The 21070-nt window shown below is 46.1% G+C and overlaps 1 protein-coding gene across 1 annotated transcript in view; it reads left to right on the top strand.

The window, feature by feature from the left end:
• Positions 1-233: 233 nt before the first annotated feature.
• Positions 234-21070, top strand: part of LOC143171851 (E3 ubiquitin-protein ligase TRIM23-like) — a 40360-nt gene continuing 19523 nt past the window's right edge. The window contains 3 exon segments of the mRNA XM_076360951.1: positions 234-287; positions 289-336; positions 1271-1433. Coding sequence (XP_076217066.1) covers positions 234-287; positions 289-336; positions 1271-1433 — 265 coding nt within the window.

The following is a 21070-nucleotide window of genomic DNA, read 5'->3' on the forward strand; positions in this document are numbered from 1 at the left end:
AGTGGTGGACTTGGTAGTGTTAGGTTAACGGTTGGACTCGATGATCTTAAGGGTCTTCTACAACCTGAACGATTCTATGATTCTACGATGGGAACTGTAGTTCTCTGGTGCAAGTCAAAGGAGGCGGGCGCAGACTGGCTCGGTGTGGGAGTGCATGCGCTTATTGGGGTGGTGCTTGAGGGGTGAGTGGTTGCTGGCTCCTTTCTGCTGGTGGCTGCTCTGCTCTTCCCAAGATGGCGGCCCTGGGTTTACACAAGGTTGGGGCCGGTACTGGGTTGGACGGTAGCTGGGTGGTCCAGTGGCAAGGGCCGGGGCCTGGCTGGTGCTGCAGTGAAGGTGAGATGGGCTGTCTGGTTCTTCACGCCATCAGGCTCGGCTGCCTCTTGTGGCAGGCCGGGCTGTGGCGGCTGGGGTTGCGCCGTAGCAAGGGGTCTCCGGGGCAGGAGGCGTTCCCTGAGGTGGTGGGGCTCGGGTCGGGCCTCCGTGGGGCTCGGGTCGGGCTGGGAGGCCGCTTCAGGGACCCTTTCCTTGCCTCGTCCGCGCAGAGCCGCTCTGCTGCGGGGTGCCTCGGAGCGAGCTGCGAGGCCTCCGTGTGAGAGGAAGGGTAGCTGCCTCAAAGCGGGTAGCTGCCTCGGAGAAAATGTAATGCCTGGATTCCATGAAGGAGGACAGCCCGACGGGGAGGCTCTTGGTTAGCTGATGCAATCATCTTACAGTTTGTTGGGTTTTTTTGTTTTTAAACGACAATTAATTTTGTTTTTTTATTAACGGTTTAAGACGTCCTAGTCGCCCACTATTTGGTCCTGGTACCTCGATGCTGCGTTTCTAGCTTCATAAATTATTAACTTGGTATGACTGACCTTTTTACATGGATCAGCTATGAAGAGAAACTTTCTCCACCAGCTGCCTGTCTGCTTTGGCAGGGTATTGCCTGCCCCCCGCCCCGTTTCCTTTTCCTGAGAGGAAGTTTCTGCTTACTTAGTTGTACTGATTGACCAGTGGGCTTTTCTTGTGGCAGTGCATTAAATGAAGTGGGTAAGAACTAGTGGTGATCAGGTGGGATGCTGAAGAGTTAAAATGTTCTGTTCATGTGTATTTATTTTTTAACTATCACTCTTATGATCATTATTTGTGTGTACAAAGCAAAATTAATGACTCTGCTGTGACTGCAGGAACTTTTATAAAATAAACTGTGTCAAATGGCTTACTGCATGAAGTTTTGCTTTTTTTATCAGCTTGAAAACAAATACGGTCTCTCCTTAAATTTTAGGTTCTTGAGTGTGGAGTCTGTGAAGATGTGTTTTCTTTGCAAGGTGACAAAGTTCCCCGGCTGCTTTTGTGTGGCCATACTGTCTGCCATGACTGTCTTACCCGGCTTCCCCTTTGCGGCAGAGCAGTTTGTTGTCCTTTTAATCAACAAGTTACTGAACTAGGTAAGAAAATGTAAGTCTAAAGTTCTTAAAACCTGTCAGCCAAGGATATCTAGAAGACTAAGACTGTGAAGTTTTAGCAAAAAATATACAAGAGCTAATTCCTGTTTGTGGGCTAGTAAACTCTGTTGCATGCTATGGCTATATCAGAATCTTTACAATTCATAGCTTTGATTTTGCTGAAAATCCATGAAAAGCGGGGAGGTACAGGAAAAGGAAAATGAGTAGCTGGATGGCGTATGTGGATAATGCACAGGGCCCAATAATATGGGTGTGCTAAATACACTGGTTTTGTGCAATAGTCCTTCTTAATGCTCCACTTCAGTGATAATTAATATTTCTAAGTAATGAATGTGGAATGTTCTTTTTCATTCAGAGAAGCTCATAGCACTGTTAAGCATTAGTAAAATAGATATCTTAGAAAGTCATAAGATTTTACCTTTATCTTCTCCTTGAACCTGGGCTTGCACCTATATTTACAAAGGGACTGCTCTATTTTAAACTAGTGTCTAAGGGTATCTGAATGGGTATTAGTTTCCTGTTGTCCTAAACACTAAATAAACCATGCAATTAAATAGGTAGTTTCTTTGACAAACAGATTTGTCCGGATTCACAATGAAGTGATATTGAGGGAAGTATCGGTGTTAACAAACCTGTTTTTAAAGTGTAAAGTAATTCTATATACGCAATAATTGATAGTGGCAGGCTATCAACAGGAATTTCACTATTGTAGGAGTGTCTGCAGAGAGTATTTGAAAGGATAACATACAACTCTTACCCTACAGTGGGAGTTTATTTTAGGCGAAAGATGACAAATGCTTATAATTCCTTCAAAATAGGAATTGCCTATTCAACATAGAGTTACAGAGAAGTCAAGTTATCAGAAGAATTTGTACCGAGAACTTGTTAATAGAACTGGCTGCAGTAGTGTCCTGGTTTCGGCAGGGATAGAGTTAATTTCCTCCTTAGTAGCTGGTACAATGCTGTGTTTTGGATTTAGGATGAGAATAATGTTGATAACGCACTGATGTTTTAGTTGTTGCTAGGTAATGCTTACACTAGCCAAGGACTTTTCAGCTTCCCATGCTCTACCGACTGAGAAGGCTGGAGGTGCACAAGAAGCTGGGAGGGGGGCACAGCCAAACTGGCCAAAGGGATATTCCATACCACGTGACATGCTCAGTACATAAACTGGGGAAAGCTGGCCGGGGGGGCCGCTGCTCGGGGACTGGCTGGGCATCGGTCGGCGGGTGGTGAGCAATTGCACTGTGCATCACTTGCTTTGTGTATTATTAGTAGTAGTAGTACATTATTATTGTTGTTGTTATTATTATTTTATTTCAATTATTAAACTGTTTTTATCTCAACCCACGAGTTTTTCTAACTTGTGCTCTTCCAATTCTCTCCCCCATCCCACCGGGGGCAGGGTGGGGAGGAGTGAGCGAGCGGCTGTGTGGTGCTCAGTTACCAACTGAGGTTAAACCACAACAGTCCTTTTTGGCGCCCAACGTGGGGCTCGAAGGGTTTGAGATAAGAACAGATTAACCAGAGTGTATTAAGGAACTTAAATCTGTTAATAGTTGTGGGTCACAATGTTGGTTTCTCTGTTCTCGATATTGATTTGTCTAATCTGTATCATGCTCCTTTTTTTGCTGTACATGTTAAAGATTGGTGTTGGTTTTTGCAGTTTGCTGTGGTCTGCAGTGAATAGTGATGTCTCGCTTGTGAGGTTTGTTTTTAGAACATTGACCTTGACCTTAGTGTGGTATGTAAACTTCACAATGAAGCCGTTACTGTACCACGGAGACCATTTCGTGGAGACAACTAGCAGTTGCAGTAACTTTTCTGAGAGTTTTTTTACGGAGGAAATACAGGATGGCAGTGTCACTACCTTCTTCTATGATGTTTCCTCCTTCATTACAGTAACTTTTCAGTATTTTGAACATCCTTGGGCAGTTAAGATACTTCTATTGGTACTTCTTGGGAATATTGTTTCGGTTTTGTCTAAAGTTGGTAAGCAATTTAAGAATATCATCCAGAGATCTGCCCCAAGGCTGAATAGTTATGAGTGGCAGGGTGTGTGGGAGATAGGATGGGCAAGTACCTAGGCCAATGGGCACCCCCAGTGTTTTGGAACTTCACCCCTGAGCAAGTGCAGAATCCTGAAGAGTTAGAATATTTGGAAAAAGTATGCTGTCACCCTGGCAACTCCAGAGAGATGCAGATCATTGCAACGTGCTGGGGCCTGGCCCATGCCTACCGAGCCCTGTTCAACACCATTCAGTACCCTCAAAGGGAAGGGAAGGTCTCTGGCTCTGACAGTAAAATGACACGCACTGCGGCCACTCAGACCCGGGCAACAGGCACTGCGGCCACTCAGACCCTGGCGACACACCCTGTGGCTGAACCAAAGAACCAGCCTGTGCCGGTATCAGTCGCCCCTGTACACAAGAAGAAATCTTGGAAGCGAAAGTCGGCTCGTTTAGTAAGGGAGGAAGAAGCTTCTTCTAAAAGGGAGCCGGAGGAAGAAGTGGATGAGGCAGACTACCCTGGAGAACGGGCATCACGAGAACAGGAGGAGGAGAGCCGGCCGCTGATCAGGGAGGAGGAAGAAGAGGAAGAATTCATGAAAGAGGCAGTAACCACCCGATCACTATCCCTGAGTGAGCTGCGAGATATACGAAAAGATTTCAGCTGCCGTCCAGGTGAGCATATTGTCACCTGGCTGCTCCGATGCTGGGATAAAGGGGCCAGTAGCCTGGAATTAGAGGGTAAAGAAGCCAAGCAGCTGGGATCCCTTTCTAGGGAAGGGGGCACTGACAAAGTAATTGGAAAAGGGACACGAGTCCTCAGCCTTTGGAGGCGACTCTTGTCAAGCATGAAGGAAAGGTATCCCTTCAAGGAAGATGTCATATGTCGCCCAAGCAAGTGGACCACCATGGAGAAGGGTATCCAGTTTCTGAGAGAATTAGCTGTGCTGGAGGTGATTTATGGTGACCTGAGCAATGAACAGCTATCCAAAGATCCAGATGAAGTCAAGTGCACATGACCCATGTGGCGGAAGTTTGTAAGGAGCTCACCATCGTCATACGCCAATTCATTGGCAGTGATGACCTGGAAAGATGGAGAGGAACAAACAGTGGATGAATTGGCTGGCCAACTCTGGCAATACGAAGAAAGTCTCTCTTCCTCCCTCGTCTCGGCTGTGGAGAAACTGTGCCGGGAGAACCAGCAACTCAGAGAGGATAGGTCCTACTCCCCACCTGTACGGACCAGTATCTCGGCTATTAGGAGTCAGCGTCCCTCTGCTCTAGAGAGAGGATACAGCGGGTACACACCACGGGCCACCCTGTGGTTTTACCTGCGTGACCACGGAGAGGACATGAGGAAGTGGGATGGGAAACCTACTGCAGCCCTAGGGGCACGGGTACGTGAGTTGCAAGGGAAAACAATCACAGAAAGGGGTTCTTCCAGGAAAATTGCTGCTCCAGTTTCCAGCGGGCAGTTCCCCAGACAGGGTAGAAGGGCTGATCTTACTCCTGATCTTAATGAAGAAACTTCTGACTCGTATGTACGAGAAGTGAGAAATGAGTACTGTGATGAGGATTAGAGGGGCCCTGCCTCCAGCCAGGTGGAGGAATGGGACAACCGGGTTTACTGGACTGTGTGGATTCGGTGGCCTGGCACATCAGACCCACAGAAGTATAAGGCTCTAGTGGACACTGGTGCACAGTGTACCCTAATGCCATCAAGCTACATAGGGGCAGAACCCATCTGTATTTCTGGGGTGACGGGGGGATCCCAACAGCTAACTGTATTGGAAGCCGAAGTGACTTTAAATGGGAACGGGTGGCAGAAGCACCCCATTGTGACTCGCCCAGAGGCTCCGTGCATCCTTGGCATAGACTACCTCAGGAGAGGGTATTTCAAGGACCCAAAAGGGTACCGGTGGGCTTTTGGTATAGCTGCCTTGGAGACGGAAGAAATTAAACAGCTGTCCACCTTGCCTGGTCTCTCGGAGGACCCCTCTGTTGTGTGGTTGCTGAAGGTCGAAGACCAACAGGTGCCAATCGCTACCACCACGGTGCACCAGCAGCAATATCACACCAACCGAGACTCCCTGATTCCCATTCATGAGCTGATTCGTCAACTGGAGAGCCAAGGAGTGATCAGCAAGACTCGTTCACCCTTTAACAGCCCCATATGGCCAGTGCGGAAGTCTAATGGGGAGTGGAGACTAACAGTAGACTATCGTGGCCTGAAAGAAGTCACGCCACCGCTGAGTGCTGCTGTGCCAGACATGCTAGAACTTCAATACGAACTGGAGTCAAAGGCAGCCAAGTGGTATGCCACAATTGATATTGCTAATGCGTTTTTCTCAATCCTTTGGCAGCGGAGTGCAGGCCACAGTTTGCTTTCACTTGGAGGGGCGTCCAGTACACCTGGAACCGAATGCCCCAGGGGTGGAAACACAGCCCCACCAGTTGCCATGGACTGATCCAGACTGCACTGGAACAGGGTGAGGCTCCGGAACACCTGCAATACATTGATGACATCATCGTGTGGGGCAACACAGCAGGAGAAGTTTTTGAGAAAGGGAAGGAAATAGTCCAAATCCTGCTGAAGGCCGGTTTTGCCCTAAAACAAAGTAAGGTCAAGGGACCTGCACAGGAGATCCAGTTTTTAGGAATAAAATGGCAAGATGGACGTCGTCAGATCCCAATGGATGTGATCAACAAAATAACAGCCATGTCTCCACCAACTAGCAAAAAGGAAACACAAGCTTTCTTAGGTGTGGTGTGTTTTTGGAGAATGCATATTCCAAATTACAGTCTGATTGTAAACCCTCTCTATCAAGTGACCCGAAAGAAGAACGATTTCAAATGGGGCCCTGAGCAACGACAAGCCTTTTGAACAAATTAAAGAGGAGATAGTTCATGCAGTAGCCCTGGGGCCAGTCCGGGCAGGACAAGATGTCAAAAATGTGCTCTACACCGCAGCCGGGGAGAATGGCCCTACCTGGAGCCTCTGGCAGAAAGCACCAGGGGAGACTCGAGGTCGACCCCTAGGGTTTCGGAGTCGGGGATACAGAGGATCCGAGGCCCACTATACTCCAACTGAAAAGGAGATATTGGCAGCATATGAAGGGGTTCAAGCTGCTTCAGAAGTGATCGGCACTGAAGCACAGCTCCTCCTGGCACCCTGACTGCCGGTGCTGGGCTGGATGTTCAGAGGGAGGGTCCCCTGTCCACATCATGCAACTGATGCTACGTGGAGTAAGTGGGTCGCACTGATCACACAACGGGCTCGAATAGGACACCCCAGTCGCCCAGGAATCTTGGAAGTGGTCATGGATTGGCCAGAGGGCAAAGATTTTGGAATATTGCCAGAGGAGGAGGTGACGCGTGCTGAGGAGGCTCCAATGTATAATAAACTATCAGAAAAGGAGAAGCAATATGCCCTGTTCACTGATGGGTCCTGTCGTCTTGTGGGAAAGCATCGGAGGTGGAAAGCTGCTGCGTGGAGTCCTATGCGACAAGTTGTAGAAACTGCTGAAGGAGAAGGTGAATCGAGCCAATTTGCAGAAGTAAAGGCCATCCAGCTGGCTTTAGACATTGCTGACCGAGAAAAGTGGCCAGTGCTCTATCTCTCTACTGACTCATGGATGGTGGCAAATGCCCTGTGGGGGTGGTTGCAGCAATGGAAGCGGAGCAACTGGCAGCGCAGAGGCAAACCCATCTGGGCTGCCGCATTGTGGCAAGATATTGCTGCCCGGGTGGAGAACCTGGTTGTAAAAGTCCGTCACGTAGATGCTCACGTACCCAAGAGTCGGGCCACTGAAGAACATCAAAACAACCAGCAGGTGGATCAGGCTGCTAAGATTGAAGTGGCTCAGGTGGATCTGGACTGGCAACATAAGGGTGAGTTATTTCTAGCTCCGTGTGCCCATGACACCTCAGGTCACCAAGGAAGAGATGCAACATACAGATGGGCTCGTGATTGAGGGGTGGACTTGACCATGGACACTATTGCGCAGGTTATCCATGAATGCGAAACATGCGCTGCAATCAAGCAAGCCAAGCGGTTAAAGCCTCTGTGGTATGGAGGACAATGGCTGAAATATCAATATGGGGAGGCCTGGCAGATCGATTATATCACACTCCCACAAACCCGCCAAGGCAAGCGCCATGTGCTTACAATGGTGGAGGCAACCATCGGATGGCTGGAAACATATCCCGTGCCCCATGCCACTGTTCGGAACACTGTTCTGGGCCTTGAAAAGCAAGTCCTATGGCGACATGGCACCCCAGAAAGAATTGAGTCAGACAACGCGACTCATTTCCAAAACAACCTCATGGACACCTGGGCCAAAGAGCATGGCATTGAGTGGGTGTATCACATCCCCTGTCATGCACCAGCCTCTGGGAAAATCAAACAATACAATGGACTGTTAAAGACTACACTGAGAGCAATGGGTGCTGGGACATTCAAACATTGGGATACGCATTTAGCAAAGGCCACCTGGTTAGTCAACACGAGGGGATCTGCCAATCGAGCAGGCCCTGCCCAGTCAGAACTTTTACGTACTGTAGATGGGAATAAAGTCCCTGTAGTGCACATAAAAAATATGCTGGGGAAGACAGTCTGGGTTATTCCTGCCTCGGGCAAAGGCCAACCCATCTGTGGGATTGCTTTTGCTCAAGGACCTGGGTGCACTTGGTGGATGATGCGGGAGGATGGGGAAGTCCGATGTGTACCTCAAGGGGATTTGATTTTGGGTGAGAATAGCCAATGATCTGAATTATGTGATGTTAAGTGCTATATAATACTGTATATCTTCATTTCTGTGGTGGCTATATGCCATATCAAGGGTATTACAGTAAGAATCACCTAGATTAATGAAGAATGAACTTTGATGAAACTGAGCAAAGTGCAGCAATGATAGAACCGGACAAGTGCAGCGGTGATGGAACCAAAACTGACTTAAGCATGCAACAATCCAACACCACACACCATCTCTCCTGCCTGAAGGACTGTTATGACAGATGGAGCCCAAAGGCATGGACTAAATGAACTCAACGAACAGTTTGGAAGGATGGCCCATAGACTAAGGGAATGATATCTGTGTGTATATATCAAAAGACAGGAAAAGTGGTGGTGATTAATTGGAATGTACTGGAAAGTGTGGGGACCTGGGCATGACGTAGATGGTATAGAATAAGGGGTGGATACTGTCCTGGTTTCAGCAGGGATAGAGTTAATTTCCTTCCTAGTAGCTGGTACAGTGCTGTGTTTTGGATTTAGGATGAGAATAATGTTGATAACACACTGATGTTTTAGTTGTTGCTGGGTAATGCTTTCACTAGTCAAGGACTTTTCAGCTTCCCATGCTCTACCGACTGAGAAGGCTGGAGGTGCACAAGAAGCTGGGAGGGGGCACAGCCAGGATAGCTGACCCAAACTGGCCAAAGGGATATTCCATACCATGTGATGTCATGCTCAGTATATAAACTGGGGGGAGTTGGTTAGGGGGGTAGTGACCGCTGCTCGGGGACTGGCTGGGCATATGTCAGCGGGTGGTGAGCAATTGCATTGTGCATCACTTGCTTTGTATATTCTTTTATCATTATCATTTTTATTATTATTATTATTTTCCCTTCCTTTTCTGTCCTATTAAACTGTCTTTATCTCAACCCACGATTTTTACTTTTTTTTTTCCGGTTCTCTCCCCCATCCCACTGGGGGTGGGGGGTTAGTGAGCGAACGGCTGTGTGGTGTTTAGCTGCCTGCTGGTCAAACCACAACTGCAACTTCATTAAAGAACTCTCAAAAGCAACCAACCAACCAAACAAACCTAAATGTATGTTAGGGTACTCTGCAAATTAATATGGTTTGGACAGGCTTTAGTCCTACGAGTTCATGACTAAATATTTTCCTCTCATGGCAAGATTTTATGAACTATTAGAACATTTTGCTAAGGATGTAAACAATGTATTGTCAGTTTTCACTTGCAGACTCCATATTTCCAGAAATCCTGACTGACAAAGGACTTTTAACCTTGCCTTCCCATACAGTTATATACATGTAGAAGACACAGGCCAGCAAATTTAAACAAAGTGTCTACTTCAGAAGGGAATAAAATACAGCTTTCATATAGATCCCCAAGTACCTCTTTCAAAAAATTCCCAAGACTCCTTCTGAAAACTTGGAGAAATATAGGATTAAGTGATTTAGTAATACGAGCAAAGGAAAACAAGCAAGTCTATCTGCTGAATTGTATATGTTAAATGACCAACTAAAAGCATCCATAAAACCCATAGTTACCGATTAAGGAACTTTATTCAACACAGGTGGCTTTATGCCCTGATTATACAGGTTTTCCTTTGAGAAAACTTTCTCTTGACAGTGATCCTATAATCTAGATTTAGATAATAAACAGCTTCCTGAGACTACCTCATTAAAGGGCAGAATGGCAATTGCAGAAATGGGTGAAAATGGAGCTTGTTTCCTCACAGGCCCTCAAATGGAAGGGAGGGAAGGATGAGAATTTCCCTTTAACAGGCTCAGAGTTGCCATGCCTCCCTCCCAGCTCCACTCCTGAGCTCTCAGAAGGAAACAGAACCACAAGCTCAGTGGATTTCACCAACAGCAATAACTACTACGTGATTAGAGCAAGACAACAAACACACAGACACCTCAAAGAGGGGCCATGATGAGATGCACTCCACAGAACACCCCATCTTTACATGCTGGAAGCAATAATATTTCTTAAGACAGTTCTTCTGGACCTGGTGAGACTAAGAGTGGCTATGACCCTCTTTCACCCCAAATCACCAGGCAGAACGTTTTTATTCACAGAAGTATTTTTACTTTCAAGCTGTTTTGCTAAAGTTTTTCACCTATCAGTTTTTTGAGCAACTGCTGGTCACAACATAACATCCTTCTTTCTAGAACTAGCCAGTAGGCTGCTAGTCTACTATCCTAGACACAAAAGCTGAAGCTTTTCTTCCCTCCTCCTTTTTGTAGAAGCCTTACAAGTTTAATAACATTTCACTGTGTTTCGTCAGAAGCTCATCAGTATTATAAAAGATGAAGAAACTTTAAATGTATTTATAAAGCTTCATTTTTCTTAAACCTAAAACCCATAAAAGATTACAATAGGATACTTTCAGATGTCTGGTGAAAAAAAAATGCACAATAAAAGAGTGACAAGTTCCCTATTACAATAAAAACGCTTTTGGTTTACAAGATACAAGCAGTGGTCTTACACAGAAATGTTTCAACACAGTAGGACTGAGTCTCATTGACTAACATACCCCTCTTAAAAGCATACTTCAAGAAATCTCGTGCAGCTGTACAGTCATAGATAGAAGTAAAACACATTGTGACTCTTTTAACCACGTCTTCCAGATTGGCAATCATTCATGATGCTCATACTGCCCCCGCCCCCCCAGCACCAAACAACACCCTCTTTCACAACAACATTAATATTACTTTTCCTGACTCCCATTTCCATTAAAGCATCCCAGAGAGTACCTTAGTATTCCTCTCAGTTTAATCTACGCTCAAGCAGATTCTCTTACTTCAAAGTAAATTCTTATTCAAGCTAATTTGATATTGAAACATTTATTTCATGGATTACTGCATTATATATGTCCTTCTCTGATGATTTTCCTCCTTCCAACAGCTTCCCCCCCCCCCCGCTATTCGAAGCTACTTGTTGTGGTTTAACCTCAGTTGGCAACTGAGTTCCACACAGCCGCTCGCTCACTCCTCCCCGGACCCCCCCCGGTGGGATGGGGGAGAGAATTGGAAGAGCACAAGTGAGAAAAACTCATAGGTTGAGATAAAAACAGTTTAATAATTGAAATAAAATGATAATAACTAAAAATAATAATAATAATGTAATAATAATAATAATACACAAAGCAAGTGATGCACAGTGCAATTGCTCACCACCCACCGACCGATGCCCAGCCAGTCCCCGAGCAGCAGCCCCCCCGGCCAGCTTTCCCCAGTTTATGTACTGAGCATGACGTCACATGGTATGGAATGTTTCTTTGGCCAGTTTGGCTGTGGCCCCTCCCAGCTTCTTGTGCACCTGCAGCCTTCTCACTCAGGAGAGCATGGGAAACTGAAAAGTCCTTGGCTAGTGTACGCATTACCTAGCAACAACTAAAACATCGGTGTGTAACCAACTTTGTTCTCATCCTAAATCCAAAACACAGCACTGTACCAGCTACTAGGAAGGAAATTAACTCTATCCCTGCCGAAACCAGGACAATATCCACCCCTTATTCTATACCATCTACGTCATGCCCAGGTCCCACATTTTCCAATACATTCCCATTAATCACCACCCCTTTTCCTGGGTTTCGTTTTTTATATACACACACACACACAGATATCATTCCCTTAGTCTATGGGCCATCCTTCTGAAGTGTTCGGTGAGTTCATTTAGTCCATGACTTCGGGCTCCATCTGTCGTAACAATCTTCCAGGGCAGGAAAGATGGAGATGGTTATGTGGTGTTAGATTGTTTCATGTTGAAGTCAGTTCTGGTACCATCATCACTGTGCTTTGCTTAGTTTCATCGCAGTTATTCTTCATTAATCTGGGAGATTCTTATTGTAATATCATTGGTATGGCATATAATATTATGTAGCACTTAACATCACATAATTCAGATCATTGGCTATTCTCACCCAAAATCAAATCCCCTTGAGGTACACATCGGACTTGCCCATCCTTCCGCATTATCCACCAAGTGCACCCAGATCCTTGAGCAAAAGCAATCCCACGGATGGGTTTGCCTTTGCCCGAGGCAGGAATAACCCAAACTGTCTTCCCCAGCATATTTTTTATGTGCACTACAGGGACTTTATTCCCATCTACAGTACGTAAAAGTTCTGACTGGGCAGGGCCAGCTCCATTGGCAGATCCCCTCGTGTTGACTAACCAGGTGGCCTTTGCTAAATGCATATCCCAATGTTTGAATGTCCCGCCACCCATTGCTCTCAGTGTAGTCTTTAACAGTCCATTGTATTGTTTGATTTTCCCAGAGGCTGGTGCATGACAGGGGATGTGATACACCCACTCAATGCCATGCTCTTTGGCCCAGGTGTCTATGAGGTTGTTTCAGAAATGAGTCCCGTTGTCTGACTCAATTCTTTCTGGGGTGCCATGTCGCCATAGGACTTGCTTTTCAAGGCCCAGAACAGTGTTCCGAACAGTGGCATGGGGCACGGGATATGTTTCCAGCCATCCGGTGGTTGCCTCCACCATTGTAAGCACGTGGCGCTTGCCTTGGCGGGTTTGTGGGAGTGTGATATAATCAATCTGCCAGGCCTCCCCATATTGATATTTCAGCCATCGTCCTCCATACCAAAGAGGCTTTAACCGCTTGCTTGCTTGATTGCAGCGCATGTTTCGCATTCATGGATAAACCTGCGCAATAGTGTCCATGGTCAAGTCCACCCCTCGATCACGAGCCCATCTGTATGTTGCATCTCTTCCTTGGTGACCTGAGGTGTCATGGGCCCACCGAGCTATAACGAACTCACCCTTCTGTTGCCAGTCCAGATCCACCTGAGCCACTTCAATCTTAGCAGCCTGATCCACCTGCTGGTTGTTTTGATGTTCTTCAGTGGCCCGACTCTTGGGTACGTGAGCATCTACGTGACGGACTTTTACAACCAGGTTCTCCACCCGGGCAGCAATATCTTGCCACAGTGCGGCAGCCCAGATGGGTTTGCCTCTGCGCTGCCAGTTGCTCCGCTTCCATTGCTGCAACCACCCCCACAGGGCATTTGCCACCATCCCTGAGTCAGTAGAGAGATAGAGCACTGGCCACTTTTCTCGGTCAGCAATGTCTAAAGCCAGCTGGATGGCCTTTACTTCTGCAAATTGGCTCGATTCACCTTCTCCTTCAGCAGTTTCTACAACTTGTCGCATAGGACTCCATAGAGCAGCTTTCCACCTCCGATGCTTTCCCACAAGACGACAGGACCCATCAGTGAACAGGGCATATTGCTTCTCATTTTCTGGTAGTTCATTATACATTGGAGCCTCCTCAGCACGCATCACCTCCTCCTCTGGCAATATTCCAAAATCTTTACCTTCTGGCCAATCCATGACCACTTCCAAGATTCCTGGGCGACTGGGGTGTCCTATTCGAGCCCGTTGTGTGATCAGTGCGACCCACTTACTCCACGTAGCATCAGTTCCATGATGTGGACAGGGGACCCTCCCTCTGAACATCCAGCCCAGCACCGGCAGTCGGGGTGCCAGGAGGAGCTGTGCTTCAGTGCCGATCACTTCTGAAGCAGCTTGAACCCCTTCATAGGCTGCCAAGATCTCCTTTTCAGCTGGAGTATAGTGGGCCTCGGATCCTCTGTATCCCCGACTCCAAAACCCTAGGGGTCGACCTCGAGTCTCCCCTGGTGCTTTCTGCCAGAGGCTCCAGGTAGGGCCGTTCTCCCCGGCTGTGGTGTAGAGCACATTTTTGACATCTTGCCCCGCCCGGACTGGCCCCAGGGCTACTGCGTGAACTATCTCCTCTTTAATTTGTTCAAAAGGCTTGTCGTTGCTCAGGGCCCCATTTGAAATCGTTCTTCTTCCAGGTCACTTGATAGAGAGGGCTTACGATCAGACTGTAATTTGGAATATGCGTTCTCCAAAAACCCACGACGCCTAAGAAAGCTTGTGTTTCCTTTTTGCTAATTGGTGGAGACATGGCTGTTATTTTGTTGATCACAACCATTGGGATCTGACGACGTCCATCTTGCCATTTTATTCCTAAAAACTGGATCTCCTGTGCAGGTCCCTTGACCTTACTTTGTTTTATGGCAAAACCAGCCTTCAGCAGGATTTGGACTATTTCCTTCCCTTTTTCAAAAACTTCTCCTGCTGTGTTGCCCCACACGATGATGTAATCAATGTATTGCAGGTGTTCCGGAGCCTCACCCTGTTCCAGTGCAGTCTGGATCAGTCCATGGCAACTGGTGGGGCTGTGTTTCCACCCCTGGGGCATTCGGTTCCAGGTGTACTGGACGCCCCTCCAAGTGAAAGCAAACTGTGGCCTGCACTCCGCTGCCAAAGGGATTGAGAAAAACGCATTAGCAATATCAATTGTGGCATACCACTTGGCTGCCTTTGACCCCAATTCGTATTAAAGTTCTAGCATGTCCGGCACAGCAGCACTCAGCGGTGGTGTGACTTCATTCAGGCCACGATAGTCTACTGTTAGTCTCCACTCCCCATTAGACTTCCGCACTGGCCATATGGGACTGTTAAAGGGTGAATGAGTCTTGCTGATCACTCCTTGGCTCTCCAGTCGACGAATCAGCTCATGAATGGGAATCAGGGAGTCTTGGTTGGTGCGATATTGCCGCCGGTGCACCGTGCTGGTAGCGATTGGCACCTGTTGGTCTTCGACCTTCAGCAACCCCACAACAGAGGGGTCCTCCGAGAGACCAGGCAAGGTGGACAGCTGTTTAATTTCCTCCGTCTCCAAGGCAGCTATACCAAAAGGCCACCAGTACCCTTTTGGGTCCTTGAAATACCCTCTCCTGAGGTAGTCTATGCCAAGGATGCACGGAGCCTCTGGGCCAGTCACAATGGGGTGCTTCTGCCACCCATTCCCAGTTAGACTTACTTTGGCTTCCAATACAGTTAGCTGTTGGGATCCCCCCGTCACCCCAGAAATACAGATGGGTTCTGCCCCTATATAGCTTGATGGCATTAGGGTACACTGTGCACCAGTGTCCACTAGAGCCTTATACTTCTGTGGGTCTGATGTGCCAGGCCACCGAATCCACACAGTCCAGTAAACCCGGTTGTCCCATTCCTCCACCTGGCTGGAGGCAGGGCCCCTCTAGTCCTGGTCATAGTATCCATTACTCAATTCTTGTAAATGTGAATCAGATAGTCCCTTTATTAAGATCGGAAGTAAAATCAGCCCTTCTACTCTGTCTGGGGAACTGCCCACTGGAAACTGGAGCAGCAGTTTTCCTGGAAGAACCCCCTTTCTGTGATTGTTTTCCCTTGCAACTCACGTACCCGTGCCCCTAGGGCTGCAGTAGGTTTCCCATCCCACTTCCTCATGTCCTCTCCGTGGTCACGCAGTTAAAACCACAGGGTGGCCCGTGGTGTGTACCCTTTATATTCTCTCTCTTGAGCAAAAGAACGCTTACTTCTAATAGCCGAGATACTGGTCCGTACAGGTGAGGAGTAGGACCTATCCTCTCTGAGTTGCTGGATCTCCCGGGACAGTTTCTCCACAGCTGAGATGCAGGCCCATAGGGAGGAAGAGAGACTTTCCTCATATTGCTGGAGTTGACTAGCCAATTCATCCACTGTTTGTTCCTCTCCATCTTTCCAGGTCATCACTGCCAATGAGTTGGCGTATGACGATGTTGCGCTCCTTACAAACTTCCGCCACATGGGTCGTGTGCACTTGACTTCATCTGGATCTTTGGATAGTTGTTCATTGTTCAGGTCACCATAAATCACCTCCAGCACGGCTAATTCCCTCAGGTACTGGATACCTCTCTCCATGGTGATCCACTTGCCTGGGTGACATATGACATCTTCCTTGAAGGGATACCTTTCCTTCACGCTTGACAAGAGTCGCCTCCAAAGGCTGAGGACTCGTGTCCCTTTTCCAATTGCTTTGTCAATGCCCCCTTCCCTAGAAAGGGATCCCAGCTGCTTGGCTTCCCTACCCTCTAATTCTAGGCTACTGGCTCCATTATCCCAGCATCGGAGCAGCCAGGTGACAATATGCTCACCTGGACGACGGCTGAAATCTTTTCGTATATCTCGCAGCTCACTCAGGGATAGGGCTCGGGTGGTTACCACCTTGTTTATGGGTTCTGCCTCTTCCTCCTCTTGTTCTCGTGATGGCCCTGGTTCATCTTCATCCCTTACTAAACGAGTTGATTTTCTTGTGTATTTCTTCTTGTGTATAGGGGCGACTGATACCGGCACGCGTTGATTCTCTGGTTCAGCTGCAGTGCCTGTCACCGGGGTTGGAGTAGCTGCAATGCCTGTCGTGGGGGTTGGAGTAGTTGCGGTGCCTGTCGCTGAGGTTGATTTCTGGATAGTTGTCCTGGTTTCGGCAGGGATCGAGTTAATTTCCTTCCTAGTAGCTGGTACAGTGCTGTGTTTTGGATTTAGGGTGAGAACAATGTTGATAACACACCGATGTTTTAGTTGTTGCTAGGTAATGCTTACACTAGCCAAGGACTTTTCAGCTTCCCATGCTCTACCGACTGAGAAGGCTGGAGGTGCACAAGAAGCTGGGAGGGGGCACAGCCAGGACAGCTGACCCCAACTGGCCAAAGGGATATTCCATACCATGTGACGTCATGCTCAGTACATAAACTGGGGAAAGCTGGCCGGGGGGGGCCGCTGCTCGGGGACTGGCTGGGCATTGGTCAGTGGGCGGTGAGCAATTGCATTGTGCATCACTTGCTTTCTTTATTATTATTATTATTATTATTATTATTATTATTATTATTTTATTCTATTTCAATTATTAAACTGTTTTTATCTCAACCCACGATTTTTCTCACTTGTGCTCTTCCAATTCTCTCCCCCATCCCTCCGGGGGTGGCGGGGGAGTGAGTGAGCGGCTGCGTGGTGCTCAGTTGCCGACTGAGGTTAAACCACGACAGTGGTATTCTTAAATAATTGTTTAACCTTAAACAAGATCACGACCTGAACCAGATTCAGGAGACAAAGCAATAGGAACATGCTGGTTTGAACATCCCAAGGATATTCAAAATTCTCAAGAGCTGTTTTAACTAGCCTGAAGGAGAAAGGGAAGGTGAAGGAGCGGGGAAAGTGTCCCCCCACTCTCTCCCCCATAGATTGGTTCCCCGAGGAGAAAAGGTAAAAGGTGTCATTATTAATAGTTTCCAAAAAGTGACTCTCGAGGTATGGAGATGACGGCAATGCTGGGTACAAATACACAAGTACAAGTACAAAAATTAGTCTCACAACCAAAAATTTTATCCCATCATAAACCAGTAGTGTTACACAGTGCAGCAAAATGATATCCTTGATCCAGCTCCCAGAGGTGATAGCACAACAGGGAACATATACAGCAAGTAAGGTGTTACATCACACAACTTTGAGAGCAAGTACGACAACTTTGAGAGCAAATTAATCAACATTATGACCAGCGACTGTTAAACCAATATGATGAATGCTTTTAACAAATTTGCCTTGACATGCTCTGGTCAGATCTGTCGTTATCTCAACCCTTCGTGCCCCACACTGGGTGCCAAAAGGACTGTTGTGGTTTAACCTGGCAGGCAGCTAAACACCACACAGCCATTTGCTCACTCCCCCTCCACCCCCAGTGGGATGGGGGAGAGAATCGGAGAAAAAAAAATAGAAGTAAAATTCATGGGTTGAGATAAAGACAGTTTAATAGGACAGAAAAGGAAGGGAAAATAATAATAATAATGATAATGATAAAAGAATATACAAAACAAGTGATGCACAATGCAATTGCTCACCACCCGCCGACCGATGCCCAGCCAGTCCCCGAGCAGCAGTCGCTGCCCCCCGGCTAACTTCCCCAGTTTATATACTGTGCATGACATCACATGGTATGGAATATCCCTTTGGCCAGTTTGGGTCAGCTGTCCTGGCTGTGCTCCTTCCCAGCTTCTTGCTGGCAGGGCATGAGAAGCTGAAAAGTCCTTGACTAGTGTAAGCTAAACAATAATAAAACACTAAAACATCTGTGTGTTATCAACATTATTCTCATGCTAAATCCAAAACACAGCACTGTACCAGCTCCTAGGAAGAAAATTAATTCTATCCCAGCTGAAACCAGGACAGTTGCCTGTGACTAATTTTCCGGTGGCGATTTTTAAATGAGCATGTAGATGTTGAAGGTAGGTGAGCTGTCTAGTGTTTATATTCAACTGGATTAACATTCTTTAACCAAAAAGATGTAATGGAAAAGCTTTTTCAGTTTTCAAGCTTTTGAAGCCATGTATTCTGGATATGATGTTGATTCAGGCAGTATATTTGGGGGGGAAATCTATAAAATGGTCTTTTTTAGAAGACGACTCCTCTTAAAGCTTTTTCTTTAAAGTATCCTGATTTGGGAGAAGAGGTGAATCATTTCTTGCAGCCTGCTTTCTCTCTTCTCTTTCCTGTGTGGGATTAGGTTTTTTGGAAATACATAGACCAGGGAACTGTGGGGAAGGATGTGCTTATATAACAGTTTTGGAGGCTCTGACTTCTCACTTTAGCTGAGCAGCTCTGCTAAGGAAGCATTTAGCAGTTTATGGCTCAGGTGAACTCTCCCTGCCATCATCACATAACAGGGCTGAAACTACTTTCTATCATTAGAACTTGTTGAACTGATGTATGCAAGTTCTGGCATCCTTCATGGAATCCATCCCATTGGTATTGTCTACATTCATATATTTTTGCTAGTGTTTGAGTGCTAAGATAAAACTTGAAAACATTGTGCAAGAAAATGTGGCTATAACATAACATTCTCTCTGCTTTGTTCAGACATTTAGACACAAGTTGCTCTTTTATTCCTTGCATTATTTATAATCCTTTCGCAGACAAGCTTCATGCTTTTTGAAAATGACATTTGTATTGTTGGCTGGAGTTGGTCTTAATATCTTCACACAGCTCTGTCACTATCTCATTCCTGGCTGACATACTTCCTGCTATTCATGTCTTATTCTTCTCTTGAGAAGAGACAGTCAGATAGTCAGTGTAGTGGTTTTGCAATGGGCACAAACATCCCCTGTAGGCACAAGGATGAGATCACTAGACTCACTTGTGACTCACACACTTGTGACCAAAGCAGAATTTGAATTAAAGTCTAACAGATTAAATAGATGTATTTACACGATTCATCTTTTAGTGTTTTTAATATAAAATAAACACTTGATCAGATGTTTTGAAAATGTGTATATTGAGTACGCCGTAATTTTATACTAGGTTTAGTGTAAAAAGAAGCAAAGTGGCTTTTTCTCAAATATGTAAACTTTATGGTAGATACCAGTGAAATGAGATGTGACTTTCTGTATGATAATGCATGTTTTATAGGGTGCTTACCGGTTATAACTTTTGTTTTAGTAGATTAATAGTTGAGATGCATACTTGTAAGCTTTGCTTGTTTTTCCGTCTGTGCCCAAGATTGACAGTGCGTACCATATATACCCTGAGATTTGCTAATATAATAAAAAGCTAAAGTAAGAATGTAGAAGCAAGAGTGGGTTAAGATAAAGACAGTTTAATAGGCAAAACAAAAGCTGCGTGTGCAAGCAAAGCAAAACAAGGAATTCATTCACTACTTCCCATGGGCAGGCAGGTGTTCAGCCATCTCCAGAAAAGCAGGGCTCCATCACATGTAACAGTTACTTGGGAAGACAAACGCCATCACTCCAAACGTCCCCCCACTTCCTTCTTCTTCCCCCAGCTTTATATGCTGAGCATGACGTCGTATGGTATGGAATATCCCTTTGGTCAGTTGGGGTCAGCTGTCCCAGCTGTGTCCCATCCCAACTTCTTGTACACCCCCAGCCTACTCGCTGGTGGGGTGGTGTGAGAAACAGAAAAGGCCTTGACTCTGTGTAAGCACTGCTCAGCAATAGCTAAAATATGGGTGTGTTATCAGCACTGTTTCCAGCACAAATCCAAAACATATCCCCATACAAGCTACTATGAAGAAAATTAACTCTATCCCAGCCAAAACCAGTACAGAGAATAATTCTTAACAAGCTGAAGATAGGAGAACTTGCAGATCCATTTTTGGCTTTTGTGGTCCCTTCCTTACAAACAATATTGTAACATATCTAGCTCTAAAAGCTTTGCCTTTTATGTAGTGAATATATTTGAACAGTGTTTGTGTAATTCTACAAAGAACCTTTATAGCAGTGTATACTCTGTGTGTTGCAAATCCAGACTCCTGTGGGAACTGAAGATACGTATTTTTAGAACCATGAAAATGTTGATTATTCTCTGTCTGTGTGTACCAAGCTGAGGAGCAGTGAAACATGAGTATTTGGTACTTTCTTTTGCTCATTCTCATAACTCTCTGCTACTCATAGTAGTTGGTGTCTGTCTGTTCATTTGGAACAGCACTTTCACTCTAATGATGTATCAAAATCTATGGAGTGTTTGACAAATCTCAGTATTGAAGAAGAAAGACTTAATGTCTGTATAGGATCAGTGAGATGACATCTGAATTCCAGAAGGATGCAGAGGGCATATACCTACCAGGCCACCACAGGGCAGCATAATTTAGGAGTTACGAAACAACACTCAGGAGAACCAGACAAGTCAAGTAGCCTGGGCTTTCTCTTTGGGAAAACATGTGGGATATAGTTTCTGTGAGTTCACATCAGATGCAGACTTCTGTCAGACACCAGATATGTGGACTGAAAATGTCAAGAGTTTTTAGAGATCATCTGGAACCAACCTCAGGCTCCAGTTGCTGTTCTGCTAGTCTTTGCATCTGGATTATGAGAGGCAGCCCAACTTTTTTCTGGATCTGGCATTGTTTTCTAAAATTGTGTTTTCCAGATCATGCTTGAAGCAAAGCGTAAATCAAATAAAGCAGTTACTTGAATTTAATAAAGAACTACTGTATG

Source organism: Aptenodytes patagonicus, chromosome W, assembly GCF_965638725.1.
Source record: "Aptenodytes patagonicus chromosome W, bAptPat1.pri.cur, whole genome shotgun sequence".
NCBI lineage: Eukaryota > Metazoa > Chordata > Aves > Sphenisciformes > Spheniscidae > Aptenodytes > Aptenodytes patagonicus.